Genomic DNA, 20,346 nt, shown 5'->3' on the forward strand with positions numbered 1-20,346 from the left:
CACGACACAGGAAGCTCAGAGCGTGGAAATACAAAAACCAAGTAGAGCGACTGTGCTCGGTGGTATCCGGGGACAAACGCCGCTCAGCGTTGAGAAGGTAGGTAAGAAGAGAAGGTAGGTAAGGGATTGGATCTGAGATCTTGTATCAACACTAATCATACTTCCTGCGTCAACCAAGACCACCAGCACCCAGGACTGACTGCTAAGACTGATGGGCTCGTATGGACACTTCTAAGAGACAAAGCTACAACAGTTTTTACTGGGCTCTACCCTGGAATCGCAGAATGGACGTTTGCTAGATGGCTGAGGTATAAATAGTCCCATCTTTCCTGACAGCACCGGGCCCAGAGAGTGCAGCTAGCGAGCACAATCCTGGTGAGCGAGGCGGTCACTCTGTCCACCCTGGCCCCAACAGAGCAGAACCAACCTCTCCACAGGATAAACAAACCGAAGGGGCCCAGACCCAGCTGTGCAGAGCCTGGAGCACTTTAGAAAGACCCAGATCACAAGAGGAATGCAGGCTGTGCTGCCCACGGGGCGAGGGGCCGGGAGCCTGCAGGACATGGGCGCAGTGGAGAGCTACTCCTCATGGGCCCAGGTGGGTGCTCAAACTGCGGAGTTGCCAGGATAGCAGAGGGCTCTGGGGAGGTGGGGTCAGTGGGGACACACCCCTACTCCCAGTGGGCTTCTCAGAGAGCAGGGACCCGGAGGCCTGCAGTCAGACCCACCCCACTATTCACCAACTGTGCAGTGTGCTGGCGGCGTGACCAGCTGAAACCACGACCGGGCAGACATCGAGCCTGGAAGGACAACGGTTCACACCACAGGAGCGAGGCCGCCTGGCCACGCGGAGCCACGGGCACGAGCCAGGCGAGCAGGAGCCGTGCGGGCCCCCAGCGACACCTCAGGACACTCAGCGGGGGAAGGGCACAGCGCAGACAGCAACCCTGGCAACCCCTCAGTGGGAAGTTATCTACGGTAGGGCCCTCCCTGTGGATATCCTGGACGAGTCTAGAACGTTCTCCCTTGCCTCTGAAAAGTCTCCCAGTGAGGCTCCTGGGCATGTAGGAACGGCTGGGCAATCTCACACCTGCCCTGACCTGGCGCTCGGCCCCCTGCATGGGAGCCCTGACCCCCACCATCGGACTCTAGTCTCAAATGCTACCCCTGGAGCCCATGCAAGAAGGGGCTGGGATGGCACCTACCTTTTCAAAGGCAGCCAAGAGCACGTGGGCATGGCCAGTCACTTCCACAACTGCAGGGAAGAGAGGAGAGGGTGTGAGCCCGCTACTGCTCACCTCTCCAGCCCTGTCTTCCTGGGGCTCACCTGCTCCAGGCTGGCCTCAGCCGCCCCCCTCTGTGGGGGGCTTGCACCTCCCAGTAGCCCCAGCCTCCTCATCGAGGCTAAGCCTGCTCCTCTGCTACTGGGAGGGCCTCTGGACGTGCTCCCCCCACAGAGCCCACATTCTTGGAAGGGAGGGGACAGTGCAAGCCAAGCCCACTCACCATCTCCTTCATCTACCACAGCCTGGATGACCACTGGAAACACACCCCGGTCCAGGTCGAAGTTCAACTGAGGAGGAAAGAAGGTGAGAATGGTCAGGACCCAAGGTGCAGGCTAGGGCTTGGTGAGACTGAGCGGGCGGGGAAGGCCAGGCAGAGCCGGGAGAGCGTGGGACAGAACGGCATCCAGGCACCAGTGTCCCACGGCCATCACCCGTCCACGTCCAGAACCTTCCCATCACCCCAACAGAACCTCCCCACGGTGGGCGCCACCTCCGTCTCTTGATTTCTATGAGGGGAGCCCTGCAGTGTGCATCCTGGGGTGCCTGCCTTTTTCCCTGGGCAGCATGTATCAAACTTTCATCATGGCTGCAGAGTATCCACCACCCGGGCTGAGCTCGCTCTGTTATCTTCCATCTGCAGAGCTCCCTCTTTTGCCAGCTGTCCCTGCCGCAATGGGCAGAAGCTGAGCATGTGCCCACCCAGTGGCACAGGGCGACTTCCATTTTCAGTCCTATGTCCCTGAGCCTTCTTCCTGCTCTATAAAATGGGATTTTGACTGCACCCACCACACTGATTTCGACGGCCGCGGGTGAAGACCTGCACCTGCTGAGCAGAGGTGCTTGCTCAGGCCGTCACAGTTGTAGCAGTATCATTTATGGAACAGAGGGAAATATTTTTCCCTTAAGATTTGTCAACACATGGAAGATCCTACTGAAAACACAGGAGAGGAGACGGAGGTCAACACGGTGCAGTGAGAGGTGGAGGTACGGGGGCAGACAGCCTTGGGACAGGTGGCAATGGCCGCCACGCAAGGCTGGGGGGCACACACTGGAGGCTGACAGTGCCCAGGCTCCCCACCAGTGGGCAGCCTGTAACTGCCACCCCCAGATCCTCATGCACGGCTAAAGCAGGGCTCCCACAGGGCAGGGGCTGAGAGCTCCTCGCACGAGAAGCCTAGGAACACAAGCCCACACAGGCCTGGTTTGCACACTGCTCCCGAGGATGGCCAAAGCTCAGGCCGTGGCCTCTGACCACGGGGACCCACAGGACAGAGACCCACAGAGACACAGAGGCACAGGAGGCAGGGAGGTGCCTGGGGCCCACAGCCCAAGTCAGCAAAGACAGGCCCAGGACACGCAGGAGCCTGGCCCCTTGCTCACTGTGAACAAGCCTCAGCCTGAGCCCACCCAACCTGCAAGGGGACAGGCGCCAGCCTAACACAGAGGCTCTGAGCATGGAGCTTGGAGAGCGTGCCCAGGGGGTGGAAAGCTTCCAGTCAGTGGAGGAGCCGACCCCGCCTGTGGTTACAGGTGAAGAAAAACGAGGGCAGCCAGGAGACCAGGCTGGAGGACTTGGAGGAAGTAACTTCACATTAGAAAACCCACACACCGTAAGGTGGGCGTGGTGGTCCACTCTACCGTAATCCCCGTACTTGGAGGGCCGAGACAGAGGATTACAGTTCGTAGCCAGCCTCAGCTACTTAGTAAGATCCTCTGCAACTTAGACCCTGTTTCAAAATAAAATAGAAGCCAGGCATGGTGGCCCACGCTTGTAATCTCAGTACTTGGTAGGCTGAGACAAGATAACGCAGGTTCAAAGCCAGCCTCAGCTACTTAGTGAGGCTCTCAGCAACTTAGTGAGACCCTGTTTCCAAATAAAATATAATAGGTCTGGGAGTATAGCCCAGAGATACAAGGCCCCTGGGTTTTATCCCCAGTACCACCAAAAAATAAATAAATAAAAAGAATAAGCTGGGTGTGGTGGCGCACACTTATGAGACAGGAGGATCACAGTTTGAGGACAGCCTCAGTTACTACTTAATGTACTTAATGAGGCCCTTTGCAACGCATTGAGACCCCGTTTCAAAATAAAGAATAAAAAATAGGGCTGGGAATGTAGCTCAGAGGTAGAAAGCCTCTAGGTTCCATCCCCAGTACCGCAAAAAGAAAAGAAAAAAAAGAATAAAAAGGGTTGGGAGTGTAGCTCAGAGGTAAAATGCCCCTGGGTTCCATCCCCAGTTCCAAAAACAAAAAGAAAAGAAAAGAACACCACACACTAGGCTGGGCGTAGTGGTGCGCACTGAGAGCCTCAGCTACTTAGTAAGGCCCTGTCAAACTTCTGAAACTTAGGGAGACCATGTTTCAAAATGAAGACTAAAAAATAGGGCTCGGAGGCAGAATGCCTCTGGGTTCCATCCCGTCCTACCAAAAAGCAAAGAAAGAAAGAAACTGCACACCAGGAGGTAGAAGGCACGTCCACACCAGGGCCCAGCCGACCTGGAACTGCCTAGAAATCTAAACGTGGACTGGGCAGGGATCCCACCCTGGGCTCCAGCCTCGCTCTGGGGTGACAGCCAAGACAGAAGGCCTCTCTGGGGCCTGTTTCAGTGCACAGAAGTCGCCTCTAGAGCTGCGTGGGGACGAGAGCCTTCCAAGGGCTGTAAGTAAGCCCAGGAGGAGGATTCACGTGCTGGCAGCTGCCTGGTTAGGCAAAGGATCTGGGCAGGAAGAGCTGAGCTTTGTGGAGCACAGCCCTGAACCTGCCCCTGGGCTGGAGTGCATGGAGTGCAATCCAGTCCCGGCCCCTGCTGCGACCAGGACCTCCTCCTCTGAGGAGCCCCCAGAGATCCGCGTGTTCTAGCTCCCCGCTTTTTTTTTTTTTTTTTTTTGGTACTAGAGGTTGAACCCAGAGGCATTTTACTTCCGAGGTACACTCCCAGCCCTATTATTTATTTATTTAGCATTGGAGGCAGAATCCAGGGGCATTCTACCTCTGAGCCATACCCTTGGCCCTATTTCTTTCTTTCTTCATTTTTTTGTGTGGTACTGGGGTGGAACCCAGGAGCTTTTCTACCTCCGGGCTATACTCCCAGACCTATTTTTTTTCTACTTTTTGGTAACAAGATCTCACTAAGTTGCCCAGAGTCTCACTAAGTAGCCGAGGCTGGCTTCAAACCTGTGCGATCATCCTGTCTCAGCCTCCCAAACGCTGGAATTATAAGCATGCACCACCATGCCCAGCTCCTATTTCTTATTCTTTTACTTTATTTATTTGTTTGTGGTACTGGGGATGGAACGCAGGGGCTTTTCTACCTCCGGGCTATACTCCCAGACCTATTTTATACTTTATTTGGAAACAGGGTCTCACTAAGTTGCCCAAAGCCTAAGTAGCTGAGGCTGGCTTCGAACCTGCGTGATCCTCCAGTCTCAGCCTCCCAAGCGTGGGGATTACAAGCGTGTGCCACCACGCCCAGCATTATTCTTTTATTTTGAAACAGGTTCTCAGAGGCATGGTGGTACACACTTGTAATCCCAGCATTTGGGAGGCTGTGACAGGAGGACAGCAGTTCACAGACAGCCTCAACTACTACTTAATGAGGCCCTTTGCAATTCAGTGAGACCCTGTTTCAAAATAAAGAATAAATAGCTGGGCGTGATGGCGCATGCTTGTAATCCCCGCACTTGGGAGGTGGAGACAGGATCGCGCAGGTTCAAAACCAGCCACGCTGGCTTAAGAGACCCTGTTTCCAAATAATACCTATAAAATAGGTCTGGGAATGCAGCCTAGAGGTAGACGGGCTTCCAGGAACCCCAGTACCACCAAAAAATAAAAAATAAAAGCCAGGCGTGGTGGTGCATGATTGTAATACCTGTGCTTGGGAGGCTGAGACAGGAGGATCACACAGGTTTGAAGCCAGCCTCAGCTACTTAGTGAGGCTCTCAGCAACTTAGTGAGACCCTGTTTCCAAATAAAGTATAAAATAGGTCTGGGAGTACAGCCTGGAGGTAGAAAGCCTCTGGATTCCACCTCCAGTACCACCAAAAAATAAAAAATAAATAAGAAGAAAGAAAGAAAGAAAGAAAGAAAGAAAGAAAGAAAGAAAGAAAGAAAGAATAGGGCTGAGAGTTTAGCTCAGAGGTAGAATGCCCCTGGGTTCTCACTAAGTTGCAGAGGGCCTAAGTAGCTGAGGCTGGCCACAAGCCTGCAATCCTCCTGTCTCTGGCCCCCTATTTTATTTTTTATTAATTTTTTATGTGTGCGTGTGTGGCACTGAAGATGGAATCCAGGGTCTTCTACCTCCAGGCTATATCCCAGACCTATTTTTAATGTTCTCTTTGGTGGCAATTGAGTCGGCCTAGTATGAGGAAGTAAATGGTGAGCTAAAGCTGACCCTCGATGTTTTATTTGGAAACGGTCTCAGTAAGTTATTTGAGCCTAAATTGCTAAGGCTACCTTCCGAGCTTGTGAGCTTCCTTTCTCATCTTCCCAAGTACTGGGATTAGAAGGTTATGCCACCATGCCCAGCTTTTTATTTTGAAACAATGTCTTGCTAAGTTGCTGAGGCTGGCCTCCAACCTGCAACCCTGTTTTAGCCTCCAAGTACTGGGATTACAGGTGTGCACCACCATGCCCAGTTTCTGCACCTCTCTCTCTCCCAAGGCACTGTGCCTCCAATCTATGCCACCAGCCCTATTTATATTCTTGAGTTTGAAACAGGGTCTCACTAGGTTGCGGAGGGCCTCACTAAGTAGCTAACGCTGGCTGCAAACCTGTGGTCCTCCTATCTCAGCCTCCCAAGTACTGGGAATACAAGTGTGCACCACCACGCCCAGCTGCACCTGTCTTAACTGCTCTCTGCAACCTGGACACTGGTGCCTGAGCTGTGCTGTGTCAGAATAAAACCCAGCATCTGCAGAGGTGCAGGTGGGAACCTCAGGCCCTCTCCTCTTCTGCTGCCAGACTGGGGCTCACAGAGCACTGTGCATGCCATCACAGGACCCTCATGGCCAGGGACTATCTCCCCAGAAACTCCTGCTCCCTGGAGCTTGCACACAGCTGTACTCGACCCATAACACATGCCCATAGCCTGGGACCCTGCCGGACAGTGGGAGAGGACAGGATCCCACCCACCTGAGGGACCCTCAGGAGACGCATTTTTTTGTGTGTGGGGGGGGGGGGTCTGGGGATAGAACCCAGGGGCATCTGACCTCCAAGCTATAGCCCCTGCCCTATTTTTTATTCTGTATTTTGAAACAGGGTCTCACTAAGTTGCGGAGGGTCCTCACTAAGTAGCTGAGGCTGTATTCAAACTGATCCTCAGGTCTCAGCCTCCCGAATGCTGGGATTACAAGCGTGCGCCACCACGCCTGGCTTGAGGCACATTTTTTTAATGAAAGAAGAGGGCTTTCTTAGGGTCAGGTAAGAGCCCAAGGCCCCCTGACAGGAGCTTGGGGGATGTTGTCATCACAAAGGAGCCCCAGATAATGGTGCCTGCGAGGCCTAGCAGGAGGGACACCTGGAAGTAAGGCAAAGAGGCTTGACTGAAGTGGATGGAAGCCCTACAGGGAAGGCAGGGAGAACTGGAAGGGCCACTGAGACACGGTCCAAAGGTGGCCCTGGAGGAGACCTCAGTGGGGACAGAAAGACACTCACGACATGATTAAGAAGGAAAAGGGAAGCCAGCGTGGTGGCGCACGCTTGTAATCCCAGCATTCGGGAGGCTGAGACAGGAAGATCCAGGTTCGTGGCCAGCCTCAGGTACTTAGTGAGGTCCTTTTTAACTCAGTGAGACCCTGTTTCAAAATAAAAAATAGGCTGGGCTGGGGGGTGTAGCTCAGAGGTAGAATGCTCCTGGGTTCTATCCCCAGTGACACAAGAAAAAAATAAAAAAAGGAGGAGGAAAAGGGCTGAAGGGATGCCACAACAGCAGAGGGAGCCTGGCCATCACGCCTCCCCAAAGCCCAGCACGGAGCCTCCTTCACGGCCACTCCTGGCTCAGCCTCAGCTTGCCCAGGCCACCGACCCGCCACACCTGGCTCCGCACACGGCCCTGGCCAGCCATTGCCGGTACTCACCACCAAGAGGCCCAGGGCGCACTCCCGCACCCAGGGGCAGGACACGGGCAGAGCGAGGGCAGAGAATTACCTCGTCGTCCTTCCACTGGGAGAAGTCGATCTTGAAGGAAGGCAGGGAGAAGTGCTGGCTCACCCCTCTCTTGTAGTGGACGGTCTCGGACCGCAGAGGAGGGCTCTTGGGGCTGTACCTGAGGGCAGCAGAGGGGGGCTGCTGTAGAGCAAGGGCCCCTGAGGGCCCTCTGCGGCAGGGAAGGAAGCAGCCCCGGCCAGGCGGCCCTTGTCCCTCCGAGGGCTCCCGCTCCCTCCCTCTGTTCATCGCATGCCTCTGCCCAGTCACACCCACTGGCAGTTTCTTCAGAGCCCACACCTGCCTGCCACTTCTGCCACTTTTCAGATGTGGGACAGCTGCCCACTGGGTTCCTGGTTTACTTTTTCCCAGTGAACATGGTACACAGGGCTCCATCCTGCCGACCTCACTTGCTCCCAGTGCCAGCTTCTCTACCTGGACACGCCCAGCATACGGCTCGCAGGAGTCAACAACCACACGCACACGCATAATGCACCTGCCCTCTGCTCTCCAGCGTTCCGGGCCATCCAGTCCCATCACCATCACATACACAGTGCAATGTTCCCCGACCCCCTGCACAGCTCGAGCCTCCCCCAGATCCCCGGGGGTCCCTGCTACCTTGCCATCCCTCCCGGGACCGCCCTCCTGCACACACCTTACACACATCTTAGCCCCACGCGTGAGCAGATCCCGAGGCAGATCCTAGGAGAGAATGGATGGATACCCAGACACATGCATTCCCAATCCTGGGCAACTCTGGTGTCTCCTCTCTCCACTGTGCCCCAGGCTCTCTACCCCGGAGCCTCTGCATGGCTGGGACACAGGCACATGACAGCTCTCACGGGGTGGGCCAGCTGCACCCGGGACTCACACTGCCGTGCCGTGCAGGAACTCCTCTACTGCCTGGCAGTAGATGGTGATGGCCACACGGGCGTCGGCGTCGAAGGTGAACTCCAGGCTGTAGAGCACCCGAGGCTTCTCGCCGTCCTCGGCGGGGCTGTCGGCATCATCTTTGTACCTATCATAAGGGGGAGTGAGGGCAGGTCAGGGGCCACAGTCAGCAAGCGCCGGTTGGCCCGCACGTGCAGGCCGCAGGATCTGCTGCTTCAATAGGTCTGCTCTTCTAGCGAACACGAAGGCCCATTCCCTGCTTGGACGATAAGGCCCAACGGTGTGGGCCCTGCTGCCCTTTCTCCTACCCTCTTGGTTTAGAGACAGCCCAGGCACCTCAAGTTCTACAAGTTTCAAGTAATTTTTCAACCTGCTGGCACCTGGGCTGGTTAACTGTGAACAGCCTCCCTGGCCTCTGCTCGAAGGATCCCTGACTCCATGCAAGGCATAGCAGAGATTGTGCCAGCTCAACCCACTCCCCTTCCCAGGCCTCAGGCTGGAGCCTCTGCAGCCACAGGTCTCAGGAACCCAGGGCTGCACTCTGGGGCCCCCAGCAGGCCAGACAAGGTTACCTCACAAGGCGGACGGAGTCTTTGCGGATGTTCACCAGGCTCCTCAGCGTCTTCACCGGCTCATGGGGGGCGGGAGTGACATAGGGAAACTAGGAAGGAAAAGACAGCAATCCAGGTGACTCGCTGGCAAGCCGCAGGGGCAGGAAACGGGTCATGGGAGTGGTGGTCCCAGCCCCGACATGCACTCCTGGACTCAGGCCCCCACGTGAGGGGCTGTGCTGGACACTAGGCCTATTTCTCACATCATGTCATTTACACTGAAGGAAACCCCATCACTAGCCAACACACGGCTGAGGTGGGCACTGCCCTGAGTGATCCGGCCACTCGGCACAGTCCCCAATTCCAGAGAGGACCCTCAGCACCTCAACCTGGCCAGACGGGCCCGGGCAAGCGGCCAGGGCGGCTGTCAGCCTCATCCTGGTGAGGATGCTCACTGCACCGCGAAGGCAGCAGATCTGCACAGCAGAGCACACGGTGGCAAAGGCGTGGGACGATCCGATCCCGGCGCCCACGCACACGTGCACACGCAACACGTGGCTCCATCTACGGCCACTTCCTGCTGGTGACACCACAGAGCTCCACTGGGGAAGCCGGGGGAAGGAGCCAGGACCGCTCTGTTCTTTCTCACAACTAAAGATGAATCCACAGTGGCCTCAAGTAAGAAGTAAAGATGAAGATCTACGGGAGGCCTATGTGAGTCAGGTTCTGGGCAGGAGCTGAGTTACAAATGGCATCAAAGACGAGGTTCTGCTCTTGTCCTTGCTGGTCCCAGGCGAGGGGCAGCTCTGGCCCCAGCCCCGCGCCAGTGTGACTATGGACCAAAGGTTCACTCCCCAGCTATTTCGTGGCTGAAACAGCTCAGAAAGCTCTGGTATGGAAGAGGCACACCCAGCCCAAGGGATACCCGAGAATGGCAACCTTAGGAGGAGAGTTCAGTGTCTCCTGAGAGAGGGCTTCTCTCCTGACCCCTCGCCATCACCCAGCCATCGCGCTCAGGCCTGCCGGGCCCTGCCTGCCAAGGCCGCCACCTCTCGCACACCCTGAGGAACGCTGCCCCGACCCTGCTTCTCCCAGACTTTCACCTAAGCCAATGGTGCCTTCCTCCCTCCTCAGCCCAGGAGGAGCCTCCCTCACCTCCTGAGGTTTATCGTGAGGCCGCCCTGCCTCCTGGTAAGGGGTCAGCCCCTCTTCTGCCTCCAGAGCCCTGCTCACCGCCCACACTCACTGCCAGAAGCCTGGCATCGGCCACGCCAGCCCCCTGCCTTCCTGCTCCTCCAGGGGGCTCCTCTGCAGAGAAGCCAGCCCTGTGTCCCTCTACCTGTTAATCCAAGACTTTCTTCTTTATGTCTGCAACCCCTCCTGGGAACAGGGGAGGGTCTGACTTCTGCCTGCAAACCCCAAGAGACCTAAGCACACAGCTGGTGCCAAATGTATGACAAACACTTGGACAGTCACGTACATGTATGCTTCCCTAATTACTAGTAAACAAAATGTCTCGCAGTCATTTTTATTTCTCCTTGCTGTTCTATGGAACGTGGATATTCTTTTTTTTTTCTTTTTGTTTTTTAAAGAAAGCCATCCAAGCCGGGCGTGGTGGCGCACACTTGTAATCTCAGCATTCGGGAGACTGAGACCGGAGGATTGCGGTTCGTGGACAGCCTCAGTTACTTAGTGAGGCCCTCTGCAACTCAGTGAGACCCTGTTTCAAAAAATAAAGAATAAAAAATAGGGCAGGGTGTATAGCTCGGAGGTTGAACACCCCTGGGGGGTTCTAGCCCTAGACCTGCAAAAAAAAACAAAAAGAAAGCCATCCAAGCCGGGCATGGGGTGAACACTGGTAATCCCAGTACTTGGTAGTGTGAGTCAAGATCCTAGGTTCTTGGCCAGCCTCAGCTACTCAGTGAGGCATTATGCAACTTAATGAGACTCTGTTTCAAAATAAAGAATAAAAAATAGGGGGAAAAAAAAAAAAAAAAAAGCAAGCCTTCCGAGAGGTCCAGAATCAAACTTGTAACTTGCTGCAGCCCCTGCAGCCAGGACACACTCCATTCCAAGCCACAGACCAGGTCCCACTTTGCTCAGCTACAGTGCTGCCAGGAGCTCGGCCCCATTTGGGGCGACTCAGTGCCTGCCCATCCTTCACAGCTGGACACCGACTGCTAGGGCGATGGCCTCCCACCCCCACGACCACACAAGGCAGCCTGTGAAGACCCACCTGGACTGGGCGGCTACCCAGGAAGTTCAGATCCATGTTCTCTCCAAAGAGATAACCTTCAGGGTGGGGGGTGTCAAATTTCTCGCCTCCCATGAAAAAGTGTGAAGCAAAGTAGTTTCCTGTTTAAAAAACATAATAGTTATAGATGGTGAGGCTGGATGAAGCCAGAAGAAACAGCCAATGACAAAGACGCCCAGCTCTGAGAAAGGTTCCATTCTGAAAGAAGCCAGTAGGGGCTCGGCATGTGGGCGCGGTACTGGGGGTGGAACCCAGGGGCTTTCTACCTCCCGGACCTATTTTATACTTTATTTGGAAACAGGATCTCACTAAGTTACCTAGAGCCTCAGTAAGTAGCTGAGGCTGGCTTCGAACATGTGCAATCCTCCTGTCTCACCCTCCCAAGCACGGGGATTACAAGTGTGCACCACCACTACACCCAGCTCAGCTCACTTTTTTTCTTTTTTTTGGTGGTACTGGGGGTGGAACCCAGGGGCTTTTCTACCTCCGGGCTATACCTCCAGCCCTATTTCATGTTTTATTTGGAAACAGGGTCTCACTAAGTTGAGAGCCTCACTAAGCACACCCAGCCCTATTTTTTATTCTTTGTTTTCAAAGAGGGTCTAAGTTGCAGAAGGCCTCACTAAGTAGCTGAGGCTGGCCACAAATCCTGTCTCAGCCTCCCAAGTACTGAGATTACAAGCATGTGCCACCATGCCCGGCTTAAAAGAAAAAAAATATTTTTTTAGGGGAACTGGTAGCAGCTCTTAGTGTGTTTTGTGTATGTGTATGGTACAAATGGGCACACATAATATGAATGCTGTGTGTGCACATATGTTCATGTGTCTGTACTTCTGTGTGCATATGCTGTGTATTGAGTATACCTGTATGTGTACATTGTGCATGTGTGCCTGTAGCATGAGTATGTGTGTTTTATCTGTCTTTGTACAGAACTCAGGACCAAGAAGCAGCAGAGCTGCCAGGAGGCAGGAAGTAAAAAGAAAAGCATCCCTCCAGGCTCCTGGAGCAGGCTGAGGTCGAAGCCTAACCAGTCTCTCCAGCAACCCACAATGGCCAGACATGCCTCCGCCCTCCACGCAGGAGACTGAGTTCTGGGGCTGCCAACTCGTGGGCAGTGGTGCTGGGCTCCAACCTGCGGTGTGGCCCACTAGGGACAGTGAGAGACAGTGGCCAGTGGTGTCACTGCCCATCACAATGGGTCGCTCTTCACACACAAAGAGCCACATGGGGGAGAACAGCTGAGAACCCTCTGTGGCCACACTCGGGCCCACGCTGGCCTAGAAACCCCAGCTGCATGGCATGACATGCTCAGGGACCGCAGGGCCTCAGAGCCTCGGGGGCAGTCCTTAACTGCTGTGGCTGGCTTGCTGGGCATGGTGGCGCACACTTGTAATCCCAGCATTTGGGAGGCTGCGACAGGAGGATCACACAATGTCAAAGCCAGCCTCAGTTACTTAGTGAGGCCCTCTGCAACTCAGTGAGACCTTGTTTCAAAATAAAGAATAAAAATAGGGCTGGGGGTGTCACTTGAAGGTGGAATTCCCCTAAGTTCCATCCCCAGTACCACAAAAAACAAACAAACAAACAAACAAAAAAACTGCTGTGGCTGAAACAAGTCCATTCATCTTTTCTGCTTACCATTACCAGTGGAGGGGCTCAGATGGCTCACTGCCTCTCTGCCAAAGAGATTTGGGTTCTGTCCCCAATTCCCAATGTGCAGAGAGGTGGACAGGCACAGACACAGACCAGTGCTCCCTCTCAGGAGGCCTTGTTCCCTCCCACACATCATATGAGAAAATACACAGCTGGGCGTGGTGGCGCACGCTTGTAATCACAGTACTTGGGAGGCTGAGACAGGAGGATCACAGGTTCACAGCCAGCCTCAGCTACTTAGCTACTTGTGAGGCCCTCCACATCTTAGTGAGACCCTGTTTCAAAATAAAGAATTAAAAAATAGGAGCCAGGCATGGTGGCGCATGCTTGTAATCCCCACGCTTGGGAGGCTGAGACAGGAGAATCGCACAGGTTCGAAGCCAGCCTCAGCTACTTAATGAGGCTCTCAGCAACTTAGTGAGACCCTGTTTCCAAATAAAATATAAAAAATAGGTCTGGGAGTATAACCCAGAGGTAGAAAGCCTCTGGGTTCCACCCCAGCACCACCAAAAAAAAAAAAAAAATAGGGCCAGAGGAGCCGGGCATGGTGGTGCACGCTTGTAATCCCTGCGCTTGGGAGGCTGAGATAGGAGTATTTTGCAGGCTCGAAGCCAGCCTCCACTGGCTTAAGAGACCAGTTTCCAAATAAAAAATAAAAAATAGGCCTGGGAGTGTAGCCTGGAGGTAGAAGGCCCCTGGGTTCCATCCTAGGTACCACAAAAAATAAATAAATAAATAAATAGGGCCGTAGATAGCAAAAAATAGTAAAAAAAAAAAAAAAAAAAAAAAGTAGCTCGGAGGTAGAATGCCCCAAGGTTCCATCTCCAGTACTAAAAAAAAAGGAAGAATACACATTTTTGTCTCTTCAGGTGAGAAAAACCACAGCCTCCAGGTTGCGGGTCACTGGCTGCAGGGACAGCCGGGGTGGGGAAGGCACAGAGTGAGCACGCAGCTCTGGGGTCCACTGTTGTTCTGTCCCATCTGCACACATCAGCGTGGGCAGGAGTGCGGTGATGGCACTCTCCACAGGAGGTGCCCACTGCACTTAGAGGAGCAAGCCTGCCGCAGGAGGGGGGCACACGGGCGTCGGGACAGAGAGAAAGGCAAAGCACCAGCCAGCGTGGTGGTCCCAGCTGCTCAGCCTGAGCGGGAGGCTCACATGGGCCAGGAGTTCAAGAGCAGCCGGGGCGGCATCATGAGACCATCTGCCGCAAAGGCAAATCTGGAGAGAGCTGGGTAACAGCGTATGGAAGGGTCCACAGCAGACCAGTCAGGGAACCCTGGAGGGAGAGGGGCTGGAGCCACGAATGGGGCCTCAACATCCTTCCCAAAACCTTCCACACCGCCTAATGTTCGACTGAGTTTTCATTAAACTGGGTTGACCTGACACCAGAGTTTGGGACCAACCAGATCAGAGGTTCCTAGCTGGACCCTTGAGAGAATTTTCACACCCAGCCACCAAGCCCTGGGTCAGCCCAACAGCCACAGGACTGCCTCAGGCCTCGGTGAAGGGCCACCCTAGGCACCCCACTATGGAGGCAATACATGGATCCAGGTGCAGACACACTCACCCTCCCCGAGTGTGAGGCAGAGACCATGCATCATCGTGCCGGATGCAACAGTCCCCTTGGGGCCCGAGAGCTACCTGTGCCAGGACCAGAAGCCAAGGCTCCAGGTCTCCAGGCCCCTCCCCATACTCCAGCCCTGTGCCCACAATGCTGCCCAGGCCAACCTGGCCATCCCACAGGCCATCCACCCGCTCTGCCAAGCCCTCTGCCCTGACCCACTGGGTTCACGGCACCGTCTGCTTTTCCTTATTTGTTTGTGGGTTACACGGTCTTCCCTCTGCTTAAGAGGAGGTATCAATGGTCACAGTCTGTATCCCTGTGACCGCCATGCTGGCCCACACAGGAATTGCTGGACACACACCAAATGAGGGACGGCAAATGCCAGGGACTACTGTCGAACAGTCGAGAAACTGAAACACAGCGAGTTCTGGTAACCCGCCCAGGCCTCAGCCAGTGAGAGGTGGGGTCTGGTGGGTCGAGTCCTCAACTGCACCAGGCAAGCCATGGCGCTAAGACACCAGCACCCAGCTCCTCAGAAACACAGCTGCCCCAGGCCCGGGTGCCATGTGGCCCCGCGGCCCTGCCACCACTCCCACCAAGAAGGCCGTGACACTTTGCCAGGGCCAGAAACAGCTCCCTGATTCCAGCAGCTCCAAGTTCGTCTCCTTCTCCAACAAGACAGATGTCCTCAGGACCAGCTTCCTTCCCAAGTCGCTGACATGTTGCCACTAAACCCAGCTGAACCAACTTGGCCAATCAGAACATCACAGCCCCGGGAGCGTGCTGCTCCCAGGACGCCAGGGCTGCTCTGACCCAGCAGCCCCGCAGGTGACAGCCAGGGAGCGTGAGGGGTCTGGCTCAGTGACCTGCTCACGGGCCCCCTGGGCTAAGGCAGCTCCCATGCACAGGACAGCACTGCTCCACCTGCCACCGTTCCCTGCCCTGCCACACTCCGGCTGGCTGGCTGGCTCTCGGCTGCTGCCCAGCCAATCCAGCCTCACAGTCCCCATCTGTAACATGAAACAGGCAGGACTCAGGGCAGTCAACACTGGCTGGGCCCTTGACCTCCCATTGACAGCCAGGAGGCAGGAGGACCCTCCAACACTCAGGACACCCTGAGGATAAAGGGAGCTGTGCGTGCAGAGGAGCCAAGGAGCCTCTGGCAGGCGGGGACACATGGCCCGGCCTCCCTGTAGGCAGCATGCTGCCATGTCAAAGCCAACACCTGGCTCCCAGCATGGAGGAGGAACACTACACAGCCATGGCTGAGGACAGCGGGGCTGCACAGACACTCCCCAAGCTGCAGCCACCTATGGTGGGGAGCGGACGAGCTGTCCTCCCCAGCCTCTATGCTCCCTTTCTGGAACAGCCTCTGCCACCCCCAGGTGCTGGGCACAGGAGGAGGCTGAGGAGCTGGCAGACGCAGGAGCCATGCAGCAGTCAGGTACTAAGGGAGTCGGGCATGGCAGGGCGGTACAGGTGGCCAAACGCCATCCTCCCATTTCACAAAACAGCCCAGAAGCCGGAAGAGCTCGTAGGACCCGGCTGAAGGACTGAGTGTAACCCATGGCATAGCCCAGGCAGGCCCCTACATGCACCACCCTTGCTGTAGAGCTCGTACAGGCTGGGGAGCAGTCACCACCCAGTCATCCAGGAAATGCAGGACACTTCCCAGAAAACTGGGCCCACGAAAAACAAAAGCCAGGCTGGAAAAGGGCCAGGAGCCCCACCCTTCTGGCTCCCCTGGACAGCAGAATCACTGGGCCCCGACCAGAAGAAGAGAAAGGCCCACTCCAGCACACCCCGTAGGAAGCCTCCCTTCTCCCTGGGGGGCAGCTCTTGGGGGTACCGGATAAAGGGCCCACTTGGGTTTGGCTAGCCTCCCCTAGGTTCTAAGAACTCTGACCCCTAGAGGACAGGGCAGCGTGGAGCAATCCTGGGGTCATCTTGGCAGTCAGACACGTCACGGCAGCCGCCAACTCAGCAGTGAGGGGACCCGTCCGGATGCAGACCTGCGCTGACGGGCGCTGACGGGCTGGATCTGATGGTGAGGGACGCTGGTGTTCACTACAAACTCAGCAGCAGCACGGGCTGTCCATCTGCACCTGGCTTCAAGACACCAGGGCTGGAATAAGGTCTGTCTCCATTTTAGATGAAGAAATGCAGGCACAGAGGGAGGCAAAAACTTGCTGAGGGTCAGGCATGATGGTGCACACGTGATCCCAGCTCTTGGGAGGCTGAGACAGGAGGATCAGTGGTTTGTAGCCAGTTTCAGCAACTTAGCAGGCCCTCAACAACTTAGTGAGACACTGCTTCAAAATAAAAAATAAAATAGGGTTGGGGACATAGCTCAGAGATATAATGCCCATGGGTTCAATCCCCAGTACCACAAAAAACAAAACAAAAAACCCCTTGCTTAGAAACAAAGTCAGACGGTTCACCCTGGGGCAACCTTCCTTGGCTGGCAGTTTCCAGAGCCCTTAAGGCCTGGGGCCCCAGGGCCAGCAAGGGTACAGAGCCACGCCCCTGCTGATCCTCCAAATCGAACCGGGCCGTGTGCACTTGCCTACAACCCCAGCCACTTGAGAGGCTGAGGCAGAAGGGTTCAGGGTCAGCCCAGGCAACTTAGTGAGACCCTGTGATAATAAACTAAAATAAGGAGCCGGGTGTGGTGGCGCACGCTTGTAATCCCAGCATTTGGGAGGCTGAGACCTGGAGGATCGCGGTTCGTGGACAGCCTCAGCTACTTAGTGAGGCCCTCTGCAACTCAGTGAGACCCGGTTTCAAAATAAAGAAGAAAAAACAGGGCAGGGGGTGTAGCTCGGAGGTCAAATGCCCCTGGGTTCCATCCCCAGACCTGCAAAAAAAATAAAATAACTAAAATAAACAGGCCAGAGGTGTGGCTCAGCGGCAGAGCATTTGCGTAGCACGTGGGAAATTCTAGGTGGAATCTCCAGTACGAGAGAGAGAGAGAGAGAGAGAGAGAGAGAAGAGAGAGAGAGAGAGAGAGAAGAGAGAGAGAGAGAGAGAGAGGAGAGAAAAGAGAGGAGAGAGAGAGAAGAGAGAAGAGAGAAGAGAGAGAGGAGAGAGAGAGAAGAGAGGAGAGAGACACCCTGCTCTCTACCTCCCAACAGGAAGGACAGCAAGAAGACCATCCAGCAAGCTCGCAGATCCCCAGGCCCGGCCAGGTTACTCTGCACAAAATGCTACGGCCAACAGAGCCTTCCAGAGAGCTGCGGCGACTCCGGCAGGCCATGGAAGCAAGGACACAAAACAGGACTGGAAGTCAGGGGCCCAGTCTGGCCTCGAATCGGACCCTGCTGTGAACTTGCTATGTGAACCTGACTGAGAGACATCCACCTCTGGGCCTCAGTGTCCTCACTTATATTTAGGGGCGTGTGGCAGCAACAACATTCTCCAAGCAGCAAGAACGGGAAGCCAAGCAAAAGAACGCAGGTTCAAGGACAGCCTCAGCAACTCAGCGAGGCCCTCAGCAAACCAATAAGACTGTTTCAAAATAAAATAGAGAGCCAGGTGTGGGGGCCCTATCTCAGCACAGTGGACATCTGAGGCCTCTATACACTAGGTGCTAATAGCACATATATACATCCTAGCTGTGATAAAACATCTGTCTTCATATATGGGCAAATGTCCCAGGAGGAAAAACTATCCCAGATGAGAAAAACTGGGGAAAAACTGGGAAAGACAAAAGATCAAAGGGACAGAAGAGAGTCCAGAAAGAAACCCTGTCATGTTCATCATTAATTGAATTTGTGTGTGAGTGAGTGAGTGTGTGTTGCTGGAGATTAAGCCCAGGAATGTTCTACCTCTGAGCTACACTCCCAGCCCTAACTTTTTTTTTTAATTCTTTTTTTTTTTTGGGGGGGGTGGTACTGGGGTTCCTGGAAGCCCTTGGGTTCCATCTCCAGACCTCAAAATGTAAAAAATAAATAAAAATAAAATAAAAATAAGAATAAAGAATCAGGGTGGGGTATACTTCAAAGGTAGAATGCCCTGGTTCAATCCCCAGCACCACAAAACAAACATACAAACTAATTAATTAAATATTGCTGGGAGTATAACTCAGGGGTAGTATAATGCCCCTGAGATCAATCCACAGTACCAACACCAAAAAAAGAGTAAAAAGCAGTGAAAACAAGCAAATGTTATTAAATTCAAGCCAAGCACTGCTGTTATGAATGCTGAAAACTCTTTAAAGAAAATCAGTGTTAGTGATGAATTAGAAAAATACCAGCACCCAATAGTTCCTTTTATTTTATTTTATTTATTTTGAGGTACTGGGGATGGAACCCCAGCATTCGGGCGGCTAAGACCAGAGGATCACAGTTCCAGACAGCCTCAGCTACTGAGTGAGGCCCTTTGCAACTCAGAGAGACCCTGTTTCAAAAATAAAGAATAAAAAATAGGGCTGGGGGGTGTAACTCGAAAGTAGAATGCCCCTGGGTTCCATCCCCAGTAGCTCCACCCCCCAAAAAGACAACTTTCTCATGAAGCTGAACAGTCAGTCCACAGGGGCATCCTTTCAAATTATTTGCAACCTCTCTGCAGCCCCAGCCCACCCCAGCAGAAATACCTTGAAGCACTAACAAGACCCCTTCTGTATTTGAATGACTAGGGCTGGGGTATAACTCAGAGGTAGAATGCCCTGTGGAGTTTTGCAGAACCTGGGAAGTCAGGGGAGCGCCAGAACCAGGACCAGGATCCTGAGGACCCCATACTCGCCAAAGGACCAGAGAGTGAAAAACACAACTGTCTGTGAGGCTACCCATCAGAATGAGGAAGCCAAAGGTACTGGATAGACAGGACAGCCTTTGGACTGGGCAGACCCAGGATACTCTCTATCACTGGCAGCGCAGCCGAGGTGGCCGATGGGTTTCACCTACAGTGCCAGCTGGCTGGGGTGTTCTGTGAGGCCTTCTGATGCCAAGGCCAGGCTCAATGGGGAGGACTATCATGAGTGACTGGCAGTGTCTGCCACAGTGGATCAGAAAGCAGTGCTCTGAGTGCCACGGACTGTTGTTTTATCCAGTCTCCCAAGTGAATGGACTTTAAGAGTGCTCAGAAACGGGCATGGTGGCACACGCCTGTAATCCCAGGACTTGGGAGACGGAGAAAGGAGGATCACAGGTTTAAGGATAGCCTCAGCAAGTAGTGAGACTCTCATGAACCTAATGAGAGTGTTTCTAATTTAAAATAAAATAGGGAAGCCAGGCATGGTGGTGCACGCTTGTAATCCCAGCATTTGGGAGGCTGAGACCAGAGATCACGGTTCACCGACAGCCTCAGCTACTTAGTGAGGCCCTACACAACTCAGTGAGACCCTATTTCTAAATAAAGAATAAAAAATTGGCCAGGCATGGTGGCGCACACTTGTAATCCCAGCATTCGGGAGGCTGAGACCGGAGGATCGTGGACAGCCTCAGCTACCTAGTGAGGCCCTCTGCAACTCAGTGAGACCCGGTCTCAAAATAAAGAATAAAAAAATAGGGCAGGGGGTGTAGCTCAGAGAGCGAATGCCCCTGGGTTCCACCCCCAGACCCACACACACACACACACACAAAAAGTGAAAAAGAATAAAAAATTGGGCAGGGGGTGTAGCTTGGAGGTCAAATGCCTCTGGGTTCCATCGCCAGACCCGCAAAAATAAATAAATAAATAAAATAGGGCTGGGGAGTGTAGCTCAGAGGTGGAATGTTTCTGGGTTCAATCCCAAGTACCACTCACACATACACACACACACACACACACACACACATACACACACACACAATGAGTGCTCAGAGCCAGATGTGATGGTACACACTTGTTATTCCAGTAATGGGGAGGCTAAGACAGGAGGATCACAGGTTCACAGCCCTCTGCAACTTAGTGAGACCCTGTTTTGAAATAAAGAATAAAATAAGGTTGGGGTATAACTCAGAGGTAGAATGCCCTGGGTTCAACACCCAGTGACACACACACTCAAAAGAGTGCTCAGGTC

The 20,346-nt window shown here is 54.1% G+C and overlaps 1 protein-coding gene across 1 annotated transcript in view; it reads right to left on the minus strand.

Moving 5' to 3' along the window:
- MGRN1 (mahogunin ring finger 1) overlaps positions 1 to 20,346 on the minus strand; it is a gene marked incomplete at both ends in the record, with an annotated part of 39,358 nt that overhangs the window by 17,146 nt on the left and 1,866 nt on the right. Inside the window, 6 exons of the mRNA XM_080704220.1 lie at positions 1,206 to 1,255; positions 1,507 to 1,573; positions 7,432 to 7,549; positions 8,300 to 8,446; positions 8,892 to 8,980; positions 11,107 to 11,225. Of these exons, the coding sequence (XP_080560346.1) occupies positions 1,206 to 1,255; positions 1,507 to 1,573; positions 7,432 to 7,549; positions 8,300 to 8,446; positions 8,892 to 8,980; positions 11,107 to 11,225 (590 nt within the window). The remainder of the gene's footprint in view (positions 1 to 1,205; positions 1,256 to 1,506; positions 1,574 to 7,431; positions 7,550 to 8,299; positions 8,447 to 8,891; positions 8,981 to 11,106; positions 11,226 to 20,346) is intronic.

Source organism: Muscardinus avellanarius (assembly GCF_963383645.1).
Source record: "Muscardinus avellanarius genome assembly, chromosome: 10".
NCBI lineage: Eukaryota > Metazoa > Chordata > Mammalia > Rodentia > Gliridae > Muscardinus > Muscardinus avellanarius.